Source organism: Muntiacus reevesi, chromosome 15, assembly GCF_963930625.1.
Source record: "Muntiacus reevesi chromosome 15, mMunRee1.1, whole genome shotgun sequence".
NCBI lineage: Eukaryota > Metazoa > Chordata > Mammalia > Artiodactyla > Cervidae > Muntiacus > Muntiacus reevesi.
The window spans coordinates 25,101,270-25,114,879 of record NC_089263.1 but is presented as its reverse complement, the minus strand read 5'-3'; the positions used below and the strand labels follow the sequence as shown (position 1 = coordinate 25,114,879).

At 46.7% G+C, this 13,610-nt stretch overlaps 1 protein-coding gene across 1 annotated transcript; it reads left to right on the top strand.

The window, feature by feature from the left end:
• Positions 1-4,370: 4,370 nt before the first annotated feature.
• On the top strand, positions 4,371-12,721 carry MESD (mesoderm development LRP chaperone). Its single transcript, XM_065905859.1, has 3 exons — positions 4,371-4,627; positions 10,003-10,235; positions 11,525-12,721. Exons 1-3 carry the CDS (start codon positions 4,421-4,423, stop codon positions 11,781-11,783), a joined length of 699 nt encoding a protein of 232 aa, XP_065761931.1. The 5' UTR covers positions 4,371-4,420; the 3' UTR covers positions 11,784-12,721.
• Positions 12,722-13,610: the final 889 nt, after the last annotated feature.

Here is a 13,610-nt window from a genome sequence, read left to right as displayed (position 1 = left end):
CAGACCCTTAATTCTGGAGAAAGGAATCGCTACCCACTCCAGTATTCTTGCCTGGAAAATCCCATGGACAGAGGAGCCTGGTGGGCTGTAGTCCATGGGGTGGCAAAGAGTTGGACACAGTTGAGCAACACACACACACCCACACACACACACACCCTTAGTTAAAATACATTCTCACAGGGTTGAACTGAATCAAGTTCCAAACATCAGATGGGTGAAAATGCAATCAATCCAGATGTTTCATACCTCTGGATAATAAACCGAATTCATTTCCTCCTTAGATGAAACTAGTCCTGGGATTTTTTATTTTTTAACACAATTCCAACAACTTCTGTAAAACATTAAATAATTTTTTTTTTTCTGTATCATTAGATACAATGGACCAGGAATCCCAGCACTTTTACACCTTAACGTAGCAGCTGGCAAAATGAGTGACCATGGTGACCCCTCCCAGCAGAGCACATGACCGACCACAGCTGTGCATGTTTTTTAGCATGACTGCACCAGGACAGGCGCTGAGCCACTGGGTGGAGCAGTGCACTCTGGGGAGAAAGCTTATGACATTTCCCCTATGATTTCAGAAAAGAAAAAACCTTTTTTTCTTATGAGTTGTTTCTGCTCAATGACAATAGGAAACGGCATAGCGTGTACATAGAAGGGAGTGACAGAGGATGAGATGGCTGGATGGCATCACTGACTTAAAAGACATGAGTTTGGGAAACTCCGGGAGATGGTGAAGGATAGGAAGCCTGGCGTGCTGCAGCCCATGGGGTCCCAAAGAGTCCAACACAACTGAGCAGCTAAACAACAACACATATAGATACAGGGTATCAGCCATCCCATAGTGGAAGAGCTTTAAACATCAACAGTCCTAAGTGTGAAAGTGAGGCAGACATTAACTAGTTACCTGTTCAACTTTCACTTCCTCTTTTCCCTTAATGACAAAATCCTAGTTTTATTTGGGATGACAATGTAGATAGCCTCCCTTAGAAGGCTAGGTTCCAGCCCATGTGATGTAAATAGAAGTGCTCTGTGGAACATCCAAATAGGCTGCTTAAAGGAAGATGACTCCGTTAAAAAGTGTGCTTCTTTTGGCTTTTTTTCCTCCCTCCTTCCTCAGGATAAAAGTCATCTTGACCTTGAACTTGTGACCTTGAAGTTGGAAGCCACAGACCAGTATGAGGGAGCAGGATGAGAAAAGAGACAGGGTGCCAGATGCTCAAAGAGCAAAAATACAAGCCCTAGATGCTCAGTTTCCAGCTGCTTCTGTGAGAGAGGAATCAAACAATAACCACAAAGGCCTCTGTCTTATTGAAACCTTTTTTTTTTTTTTTTTACAAATTCAATTTTGTTTTATATGTGGCCTATAATCTATCCGAGCAAGATATGTTAGTTTGCTAGGGCATAAGACTCTTGAGAGTCCCTTGGACAGCAAGGAGATCAAACCAGTCAATCCTAAAGGAAATCATTTGTCTGGTATCTTTAGAGCCTTACTCTGTTGAAGTGATTCTCAGCTAAATATTATGTCTGTTTTAACTCTGATAAGTATTTCCACTTCTGTTATTTATTAGTGGTATCTTTTTTTTTAAATTAGTGGTATATATTTTTTGAAGTGTCAGATGTTGTGACTATTTAAAATAAAATGTCATTATAATTAAAAAAAAAATCCTAAAGGAAATCAACCCTGAGTATTCATTGGAAAGACTGATGGTGAAGTTTCAATACTTTGGCCACCTGATACAAAGAGCTGACTCACTGGAAAATCCCTGATGCTGAGAAAGATTGAGAGCAATAGGAGAAGGGGGCGACAGAGGATGAGATGGTTGGACGGCATCACTGACACAATAAACATGAGTTTGAGTGAACTCCAGGAGACAGTGAAGGACAGGGAAGCCTGGCGTGCCACAGTCCATGGGGTCACGGAGTCAGAAATGACTTAGCAACTGAACAACAACACAGGTGGCTTAAACCAGGGGTTCCAAACTTCTGGGATCTAACGCCTGATGATCTGAGATGGAGCTGATGCAATGTTAATAGGAATAAAGTGCATAATAAATACAATGCACTTGAGTCATCCCAAAACCACTGCCCCTGCCCCTGGTCCATGGAAAAACTTGTCTTCGCAATATTTGTCCCTATTGCCGAAAAGGTTGGGGACCACTGGAATAAACAACATAAATTTATTTTCTCACTGTTCTGGAGGCTGCAAGTCCCAGATCAAGGATGGGTTGGTTTCTTCTGATGCCTCCCTCCTTGGCTTGTAAATGGCCATGTTCTCCCTGTATCTTTACATGATCCCTCTATATATCACTGTGTCCAAATCTCTTCTTTTGTATGGATACCAGTCATATTGGATTAGGGACCACCCCCAACAACTCATTTTAATTCCCTCTTTAGAGATCCAAACACAGTCACATTCTGAGGTACCAGAGTTAGGGCTTCCACATACAGAATTTGGGAGGATACCGTGCAGCCCATAACACCAGACAGAAGTAAAGAGGTTTATTATAGCTCTTTTTTGTTTTGGTAATAGCATAAAAATTGGGGTGGTGCTAGTGGTAAAGACCTGCCTGACAATGCAGGAGACAGAAGTGGGTTCGATCCCTGGGTTGGGAAGATCCCCTGAAGGAAATGGCAAGTCCCTCCAGTATTCTTGCCTGGAGAATTCCATGGACAGAGGAACCTGGCAGTTCATGGGGTTGCAGAGAGTTGGACACAACTGAGAGACTAACACAACTGACATGACTGAAGTGACTTAACATGCACCCATCAACAGACTAATAAGGAAATAAAGTACAGGTATATTAATACTATATTTTATTAATACTGTACTATACTTCCCTAGCAGTCCAGTGGTTGAGACTTTGCCTTCAAATGCAAAGGATGAGGGTTCGAACCCTGGTCAGGCAGCTAAGATCCCACATGCCTTGCAGCTGAAAAACCAAAGCATAAAACAAGCAATGTTGTAACAGACTCAACAAAGACTTTAAAAATGGTCCATATAAAAAATTATTTTAAAAAAATCAATGCATACTATACTGCAGTATAGTCATACTTCATGTCATATTGGTAAGTCAAAAACCCTTAAAATGCTAATATGCATACCAACTTGTAATGTGGTCACATGTTAGTCATTCAGTCATGTCCGACTCTGGGACCCCATGGGCTGTAGCCTACCCGGCTCTGATGTTCATGGATTTTCCAAGCAAAAATACTGGAGTGGATTGCATTCCCTTCCCCAAGGGGATCTTCCTGACCCAGGGATCAAACCCAAGTCTCCTTCACTGCAGGCAGATTCTTTACCCTCTCTGAACCACCAGGGAAATCCATGCTGCCATAAACACACATATAAATGCAACAAAACCGTTTCTAGAGACACTTTGGTGTTTGTAAATGTACAGAAGAATGTATACAATATTCTAGAGAGTGATAACTGGTTTGTGTGGGACAGAATTGTGGCTGGTGTGGAAGAGAACACAATGTTTGTACAATGGTCGAATATTTTACAGCCACAGTAAGGGATTCGTGTCTTTTTCATCCAATTAAAAATTTAAAAGTCAGCAGATCAACCATTTAAAATCCGTGGAATTTTAAAGTATTTCTGGCCTGAATCTTTTAAAGCAAGAAACAACAACAAAAAACAGAATGATTCAACCTTCAAAAGGAATAGACAGAGCCGACAACATGAGGTTAAAATCAGAAGAGATACTGAAGTTGTTTTACAGGTGAAAAATAATGATTTAAAAAAAGAAAAAAACTTTTTCAGTTTCAAGAGATGATAGTAACATTCAAAGACGGATTGAATTCTTTCTACTGAGCAGCAAACGACTGGGCCCAATCTATTTGTGATCTTCTGAGAAAGCTGCTTAACCTGCCACTGGCGTTTTTAAAGGAAATTGTAGGAGACTCAGGAAGCGTGTGACTTCGTGAAACGGGCTTTCTTGGAGCAAATGAGCTCCCAGAACTTCCAGCGCCACTTCATTTCACAGGCGAAAACTTGAGGCCTCGTGAGGCGCTGTTGGAGGATTCCTAGAGGCTCTGAGGGAACTTCTGGATCTGACTTACTCGTTAAGAGAGAAAAAGGTCGACCGCTGGCAGAAAAAGAAGTAGAGCACCACACTGGGCAGAGCGCCTATGCTGGACCAACGGGAGGAGGCTGATGGGCGGAGCCAAGATGGCGGAGGAGGCGGGGCTTCCGGAGGTGGGGGCCGGAGGAAATAGGACGGGGCGGAGCCTGGTAGGTTACCGAGGTCTGGGAGGCGGGGCCAAGGGGGGTGGCCTTGAGCCCAGGGAGGCTAGGCTGAAGGCGTGTCCCGCTCAGGCGCCGGCAAGGGGCGGGTCCAGGAAAGAGGCGGCCTGGGGTGGGGCCAGGGCTCGCGCAAGTCTGGTCCACGCGGCGGCGCGACTCTGCGCGGCAAAGATGGCGGCCTCCGGCTGGGCGCGCACCGCTGTGGTTTTTCTCTGTGCCTGTGATCTGATGCTGCTTCTGCTGCTGCCGCCAAGGGCCTTCGCCACCGAGGGCCCGGCCGAGACACCCGGCGAGGCCACCCCACCTCCCCGGAAGAAGAAGAAGGATATTCGCGACTACAATGACGCCGACATGGCTCGTCTTCTGGAACAGTGGGAGGTCTGCGGCGCGCGCACACCCTCCCGGCTTTTCTGTCCCGGGTCCCTTCCTACTGACCTCTTACCTCCTCCGTCTTGAGACCCTTTACACCTCTGTGTTGGTGTCTTTCGACCCCCTAACCTCCTCTGTCCTCATGCCAATGGCCCTTACCCCAGCGACCGCTGACCCTCAGTGCCTCTGAACACTCCTTCATCAGTCTGCCGACCCCCGCCCCAAGCCGTTCATCCCGATGTCCTCTTTCCACCGTTCCTCGGGCCACTGCAGTCACGAGTCAGCCTCTCACTCTTCAGCCCTATTTGTCATCAACGCCTCCGCGTTGTTCCCGGTGGTCAGCGAGCCCTTCTAGTGAAGGGCGAGGGGAGACCTTTTCCATCCCATTCCTGAGAACGGAGTGCGTGGGTGGGTGAGGGGTATGGAGAGGATTATCTTCCAAGAGCGCCGTTTCAGCTTTCGTCGTTCTCCCGCGTTCTCAATAAGGATTCACAGTTCCCATTTTGGTATATGTCCCTGCTGAAAGTTTTTGTAAGTTTTGTGCGTGCCTTTAATTTTTTGGACGGGATAGGAGGCGTTATTAAAGGCTAGTGGTTTTTTTGTCTTGTACTCACATTTTTCGCTCAAGGGAGCAATGACTTGCTTTTGTGCGAGTCAGTTTTCTGGTTACTTGAATGGGCTGGAATGTGTAATGGCAGAGAGAGGGTATTAACCTCTTTAGGTGAAGTTCACTAACCAAAACCATTGTTGCTGCCTCTTGCCCATCCATAGGTGGTTGTGTTTTCCTGGTTTATTTGCACTGCTGGTGAAGTAATGTCAGAAACTTGGGTTCCACTCCATGTGTGATCTTGAGTGAGTCATGTTTCCACCCTAGACCTCAGGCTCCTTATGTGCAGGATGAGATTTTACTGGATGATTTCTTCCAGTGCTGATGTTTTATTATATTGTGGTTTCCCATGTGTGTATGTGGGCTTCCCAGGTGGCTCAGTGGTAAAGAATCCGCCCCCCAGTGCAGGGGATGAAGGTTCTATCCCTGGTCCGGTAAGATCACCTGGAAGAGGAATTGGCAACCCACTCCAGTATACTTGCCTGGGAAACCCTCTGGACAGAGGATCCTGGCAAGCTACAGTCCATGGGATTGTTAAAGGGTTGGACACAACTTGGTGATTGAGCATGCATGCACGTGGTGTTTTAAATAGAGGCTTTCAGACGTGAGTTTTAGTACCATCTGATGCATTGACCTTGGTAGCTTTGTGATCCTCATTTTCCTTATCTTTAAAGTTAGATAGCATCCCACTTTGCAGGGTTCCTTTTAGGTGAATTGAGCTCCCCTTTGCAGACACTGCAAGTGTGAAAGCCCTGCCCCAGCAATTGCAGTCTCTCTGTGGGAGAGCAGATCCATCTCTGGGTGCTTTTTTATTTTTAATCTCTCATTTTTAAAAACAATTATTTTATTTTCGGCTGTGCTGGGTCTTCGTCACTGCGCACAGGCTTTTCTCTAGTTGTGAGCAGGGGCTACTCTCTAGGTGCAGTATGCGGGCTTCTCATTGAAGTGGCTGCTCTTGCTGCAGATCACAAGGGCACTAGGCGCATGGGCTTACTTGCTCTTCCTGGACCAGGGATCGAACTCGTGTCCCCTGGTTTGGCAGGCAGATTCTTACCCACCGTGCCACTGGAAAATCTAAGGGCGCTTTTTTGAAGGAAGCGGGACCTCCTCCCCTGGTGGAGGTCCCTAAGGTCTTCCCCCATCCTCTGCCAGTGTGAAAGTCATCGCTGCAGGGAGAGGCCTGCCTCAGGTGTGTGTAGAGGGTGGGGGTGGGGGCAGGGGCAGGAACGGTGGAACTCCTTCCACTGTGTTAATGAGTCCCAGTTGGTGTAGAAAAACCAAAGGTGATTCTTAGGTTACTGTAACCAGGTGCCGGGGAAGGGATAGGTGGGGAGATAGGAGCAGAGCCAGACAAGCGAGTTTGTACTTAAGTGTCACCCTGTCAAGCCGGTGACCTGGAGTCAATTATTTACCTTCTCCGGGCCTCATCCACAGCTCAGTTCAGTGTGCATACTACAGGGTTGTCCTGAGGTAAGTGAAAGTCGCTGTCGTGTCCAACTCTTTGCTACCCCATGGGCTATACAGTCCATGGAATTCTCCAGGCCAGAAATACTGGAGTGGGTAGCCATTCCCTTCTCCAGAGGATCTTCCCAACCCAAGGATTGAACCCAGGTCTCTCGCGTTGCAGACAGATTCTTTACTCTGAGCCACCAGGGAAGCCCAAGAATACTGGAGTGGGAAGCCTATCCCTTCTCCAGCAGATCTTCCCACCCCAGGAATTGAACCAGGGCCTCCTGCATGGTAGGCGGATTCTTTACTAGCTCAGCTATCAGGGAAGCCCTATCCTGAGGTGGGATATACTAAATGAACAATGCCTGTGACATAGTAGCTGCTCAGGAGATGGTAGCTGGTCTTACCAAGGACTTGGGAGGAAGAAAAGTATTTACAGGATAAGGGAGTTCAGCTCTGTAGCTATGAATATTGACAGACAGCATTGGAGAAGTGGCGAAGCCAGTCAAGAATGAAAGGCTGGCCTGGAGGAAGGGCTGCATAGAGTGTGGGAATGGCCACTTGGTCACATTCTCCACCCCCAGCCCTGCCTGGGGGTGAAGGTGTAACTGCTTTCAATTTAAAGGAAGTGATAGAACAGGTAAGATTACTCAGGGAAGCAGTGCATCTAAGAGTAGACCTGGACAATTGCACCTACATCTAAGGTGTTGGTTTTTCTGTCGGGCCCGACTCTTTGTGACTCTGTGGACTATAGCCCGCCAGACTCTACTTTCCTTCACTATCTCCTGGAGTTTGCTCAGATTCATGTCCATTGAGTCGATGATGCCATCCAGCCCGTCTAATCCTGTCTGTAGCCCACCAGGCTCCTTTGTCCATGGAATTCTCCTGGCAAGAATACTAGAATGGGTAGCCATTCCCTTCTCTAGGGGATCTTCCCGACCCAGGGATTGAACTTGGGTCTCCTGCATTGCAGGCAGATTCTTTACCATCTGAGACCCCAGGGAAGTCCGTACTATCTCCTGGAGTTTGTTCACACTCATGTCCATTCAGTCCGTGATGCTGTCTCAACCATCTCGTCCTCTGCTACCACCTTTTTTCTTAACGTCTGTGGTACTGTGTTTTTTCTTTTCTTTTTGTAACTGAAACTCACAGGCAGACATATAAAATAGATATCAAAGGTTCTTGAAAAGATCCTTAATCTTGCTGTATGTGCTAGACTTCTGATTAATTATATTTTCATGAAAAAGAAATGGTCCTTGTAACCTATGGAGTTAATGCCATGACTGTTAGTAGAATCAGCTTGAAAAATAAAAATATTCTAGGTTATTGACCCAGCTAGAAGTCTTGAAGTATTCTAAGGAGACCATAAACAGGTATTATGGAGAAATAGAATAGAATACAGTCAGAAACAGCCTGTGAGTTTGGCCACCAGGAGTTCCTATGTACTTTAAGAGGGTGATTTCAATAGTTGTTTGAAAGCTGGATTACAGCGGGCCATGAGTCTCAGCAAACTCCAGGAGATAATGAAGGACAGGGAAGCCTGACATGCTGCAGTCCATGAGGTCACAGAGAGTCTGACATGATATAGCGACCGAACAAGTGGTAACAGCACCATGTATTAAGTATGTATTGCTTGCCTTTATGTCATTAAATTCCTGGGCAAGCTTAGAGGGGAGATGCTGTGATCACTCCCCTCCCCATTAGAGGTGAGGGAAAATGATTTTCCACTAGGGCCACACGGCGAAAGGACTGGTGCCTGGAGCCACACGCAGGCCCACGGGACAGTGCAGCTCATGTGCTTGCCTGCAGGTCGCCAGCAACTCTTTCAGAGCCAAATGAGGAAGAAATGGGTCAGTTGAGAGTGTGGCAGAGTTGAGGAAAAGGTTGGCCCCACACTGCTAGGGCCGTGGGGATCACCCAATTCTTCTTTTCCTTTTATAGACAAAGAGACAGGCCTAGAGGACTATGGAGTCTGGTCCAAGGCCATTCAGGTGAGTTAGGGAGCTGAAGCCAGATCAAATATGGATCCCCTTCAGACATGGCTTTAGAATTATCTTGTTCTCTTATTAAAAATATGTTTAATACAGGACATTATTGTTGGTGTCTTAAGCCTCGGCCCTTCAGTGATTTGTCAAGAGGCCCATGAAGTGATATATAGGGCTTTTTGTTTCATTTTAGGTTGTTTTTTTGTTGTTTTAAGTAACAGCTTTATTGTGATAGAGTTTACAGGCCCTATAGTTCCCTCATTTAAAGTGTACATTTCAGTGGTTTCTGGACTGTTCAGAGAATTGTGCAACCAGCACCACAGTCAATTTGAGAACATTTGCTTCACCCCCAGAAAGAAACTGTGGTCTCAGTCACCCCTCCCCACGTTCTTCTCAGCCCTCCAGCCAGCCCCAGGCAACTTCTCATCTGCTTCCTGTCTATAGGTTTGTCTACTTTGGATGTTTGGTATAGATAGACTCCTGCAGTGTATATGTGGTCTTCTCCTTCACTTACCGTGATGTTGTCAAGGATCATGCATATGATAACATCAAGCATATGTTTTTTCCTTGCTGAAATTAGCCTTTTCTCCAAGGAATAACTGGTCTTTTGTGTATTTTTAACTCATTTATCTTATATTTATTTAGTCGGCATTCTGTTGTTAATAATTAATTGTCTTGTTTATTTCTGTGGGCCTGGATCCAGTGGTTCTTACTTTGTTTGGGGAGTTCTAAACAATTCTGTCATTATTTTGATTTTCAGATTATTCCCTATTAGGCCCACAAGCTCTGCTTCATGCTGGCTTCTGTGTCATCGTGACACTTCCCATAATCCCATGAGCACTTTCTTACTTTCTGATACAAGAAGATGTTCCAGACTAATCTGTTTCCTTTGCCAGAATTAGCTTTCCCCTGTGGAACACTAGTTCTTTTAAATATTTTTATCTTGTCTATCAAAAAGATCATAAGTTCCTTCTGCTGCCTCCAATTCCAGCCCACTACCACGGGTGCAGTCTTCTACTTTTGTATTTATAACTCCCCGCCCAAAGGGGAGGACCCAGCTCTGATTATCCTCAGTGCATCAGTAGGTATTCCCTTCTCAAGCCTAGAGTTCACAGGTCGTGATTCAGTTGCTCAGTGGCATGTGGGATCTTCCTGGACTAAGTATCAAACCCATGTCCGCTCCATTGGCAGGCGGATTCTTAACCACTGGGCCACCAGAGAAGCCCTTCTGCCATGATTTAGGTCATAAACCAGCACTGACATCACATGCGGACATTCTTGCCTTCGCCAATTGCAGTGCACACTGTGTGATGCTTCCCTCCCCCACCTCCCCGTCTTTACAGAAAGATGACGACATAGAAGAAGGAGACCTCCCAGAGCACAAAAGACCCTCTGCACCAATAGACTTCTCCCAGATAGACCCGGGCAAGCCCGAGAGCATACTGAAGATGACGAAGAAGGGCAAGACGCTCATGATGTTTGTCACCGTGTCAGGAAACCCCACCGAGAAGGAGACGGAGGAGATCACCAGCCTGTGGCAGGGCAGCCTTTTCAACGCCAACTATGACGTCCAGAGGTAAAACCACAGCCTTGCTGAGAAAAATGGGCTGTGCTGGGCTTTATCTCTGTTGGTGTAATAGGTGTCATTCCTGGCAGTACTTGGCAGGGCCCTGGACCTTTCCTGTCTAGTCTGTCGCTTTTACATTTATTTACCTAGTTTATTTATTTTTCTTTGAAGAAGACCACTCAGGTTTGGTCAAAGCCAGTAAATTTATTTATTTGTTTTCATATCTCATTTGATCCAAAGCCATTTATCTATGTATCTTGAACTTCCCTTTTATCTGAGTAAGAAGCTATATAGCTTTGCCTCTGTGGGGGGTGGAAAATTAGTTGACGTCTGAGTGTGCCTCTTCCCTTAGAAGTCCCTGCCCACGGGAGAAGCTTTTCTGTGTAGCTGTGTTCACACAGAAGCTTGGACCAGACTCTGTTACTTTAAAGTGAAGAAGTCTGGTCATCATGGGTCAGTATGATCCTGAGATGCAGTTTTGAGGAATTTCCTTTTTCTTCATCAATAACGGTTTCTGAAATGTAGCGTCTTCCAATATTTTAGTTCAGGAAGTACAAAAAGAATCGAAAGGAGTATTCAGAGCATCTAGGGTGGCAGAGTGCTTTTGTGAGCATAAGTAGACCCTGGGGAACGTGAGAGTGCTGTGGTGGTGATGGGCCTGAGCTCTCACTGATAAGAGTTGGGGGGGGCGGGGGGCAGTGCTTTACACATGCCCGGACTCAGTTCTGTTCCTCTCTGCTCCTTGGGACCTGCAGAGTGTGGACGTGCTTGGCTGCTAGTGGTTAACCTCCGGGGTTGAGTCCTGTCCAGTCATCGAGCATCCTCCTGAGCCTTTTGTGAGCCTCTTGTGACCCAATCCAAACTCCTGTTTGTCAGTCTGTGTCAGCAGAGGCCTTTTGTCATATGAAACCTTAACTGGGCACTTAAGACTGTAAAACAGACCCAAACATCAGCCTCCCCTCGATTCCATGGAAAAGGTCCTGAACCCAGCCCATCTACTGCCTCCCAAGGCCCCCTTCTGACACCTCCCTTCACATGAGCAGCCCCTGCACCACACACACAACCCAGGTCCTCTTTCTCTTTTGATCTGAGCCGAGCTGTTAAATAGTTGAGCCAGCTAGTACTTTCCAACAGTGAATGTCAACAGCTTCTAGGCCTGGGGAAATAGGACACTTTGTTCTGTGTTCATGTAGAATTTGAAGGGGATTCTCTTTTCTTAGTTAAGTGCCACAGGCCTGTTCTGAACCGTTAGCCCTGCACCAACTGTGTGCTGACCATGGTCCCCTCTGTCTGTCCAGGTTCATCGTGGGGTCAGACCGTGCCATCTTCATGCTGCGTGATGGGGGCTATGCATGGGAGATCAAGGACTTCCTGGTCAGTCAGGACAGGTGTGCCGATGTGACCCTGGAGGGCCAGGTGTACCCTGGCAAAGGGGGAGGGAGCAAAGAGAAGAATCAAACCAAGCAAGAGAAGGGCAAGAAAAAGAAGGAGAGAGACCCGAAACCCCGGGCTTCGAAGGAAGACAATCGGGCTGGGAGTAAGAGGGAAGAGCTGTGACGGGGCAGCCTTGCTGTGCAGAGGAGGAGGGCATGGGCGACCACACACTCGCAGGCTTCTCGTCTCTGCTGAGAAAGGTCTGCCGTGTGGCCAGTTTCTGGTCAGCGAAAGAATTACTGTTTAAAAGGCTTCAAGTAAGAGGACAGAGGTTTTGTAATTAACATGGAACACTGACAGATTCACATTTACCATAAAATCACTTTCAGTGGAAACCTGCAGGTGTGACTTTTTCCCACTGAAATGTGGAGGCGTCTTTGACTGGACCATGGCACCACACCCCTGGCCCTACCTGCTTTGACCTGCAGCCTTCTGTATTGTTTCTCTTAAACAAAAGGATACCAGGTTCTCATCAGACGAACTTAAGACCCTCAAATGCATTGAATCAGTCTCTTGCAGACACCACGTCCATTACTGTGAAATTAAAAACAGGCCACAGGTGCACAACTCAGTGCTCCGAAATCTACGTACACAGTCAGGACGCCAGGACACATGGATCCCAAATCTCTGCAGAAGACACAGAACAGAAAATCACGCAGCTTGAAAATCCCGAGTAATCACTTGAAATTTATTGGATTTAAACCCCTCTCATCAGTTACGGAGAACTCTTGATACCAGTCAGATTTTGTGTGGTCTGTGAATCCAGGGGTCCTGTCCAAACAGGACCTTACTTAGGGAAGTCGTGCTGGTGTCACGAGTCATGTGCTCCATCTAACACGATGATTTCCCAGGGTGTGACTCGGGCATTGGCCAAGCTTCTAAACCTGTTCCTTTGATAAAGTGCCTAAACTTGTGGTGATTTTGTATGGTACTAATATGCTGTGCTACCTGTTACTGTCTGACGTTGCTGTTCCTGTGTCACAGCCTGCTCTGAGTGAGAGTTACAGAATTTATACCCAGCCGTCATTTCTAAGAACTAAAATTATTTGTTAAAAAGAAAAGCTTCCATCATGATTTTAGCAAATTCAGAAAAGTCTAGAAAACATCATCATTAATGGTACAGAGTGAAACGTCTCCCCTTGCCCCCCCACTGCCACTGCCTTGTGGAAGCTACTGTTAATTTGTTTTTATAAAAAAAAAAACAAACAAACTGTAATAGTAATCTGTGGGATGATACATGTTTGTTTTGGCCTCATGGCACCTATTCTGTTATTCTGGTAACTTATTTTCTGATTTCCGTGTAATGATCCATGCACTCTCCATTTTCTGTTCTGTGCTGGGTTGGTGGGGTGGGGGGTGGATGTTTACCCTGTTGGCCCCCGACTCCAAGGTGGAATTAATCCTAGGGTGAGTTTGCAATGAGCTACCTCAGGAATCCCTGGTAACTCAGACGTTAAAAGAATGTGCCTGCGATGCAGGAGACCTGGGATCAGTCCTTGGGTCAGGAAGATCCCCTGGAGAAGGCAGTGGCAACCTGTTCCAGTATTCTTGCCTGGAGAATCCCATGGACAGGGGAGCCTGGCGGGCCACAGTCTGTGGAATCTCAAAGGGTGGGGACACGATTGAGTGACTTAACACACACACCCCCCAGGAAGAGGTGTTTTCTGTTTCTTGCACAACCTGAACCCAGGAGAGTGAGGCTGGAGCTGCTATTGCCACCTTGCCCCCTCCAGGGGAGAACTGTCTGAGGCTGGAGGATGAAGCAAGCAATGGGGAGAAGCAGGGGAAGAGCGGAGTCCTGGTGGGGTCAGCTGAACGCCTGCGTTGAGCCCTGCCAGAAGCCAGCACCGTCCAGAGGTGTTTTCAGTTTTCACTTGGGCCGTTTGGTAGGTTTCTGCCATCTGTGCCCGTGGTGGCCTGGGCCTCTGTTCTGATCCAATGTGTGTCTTT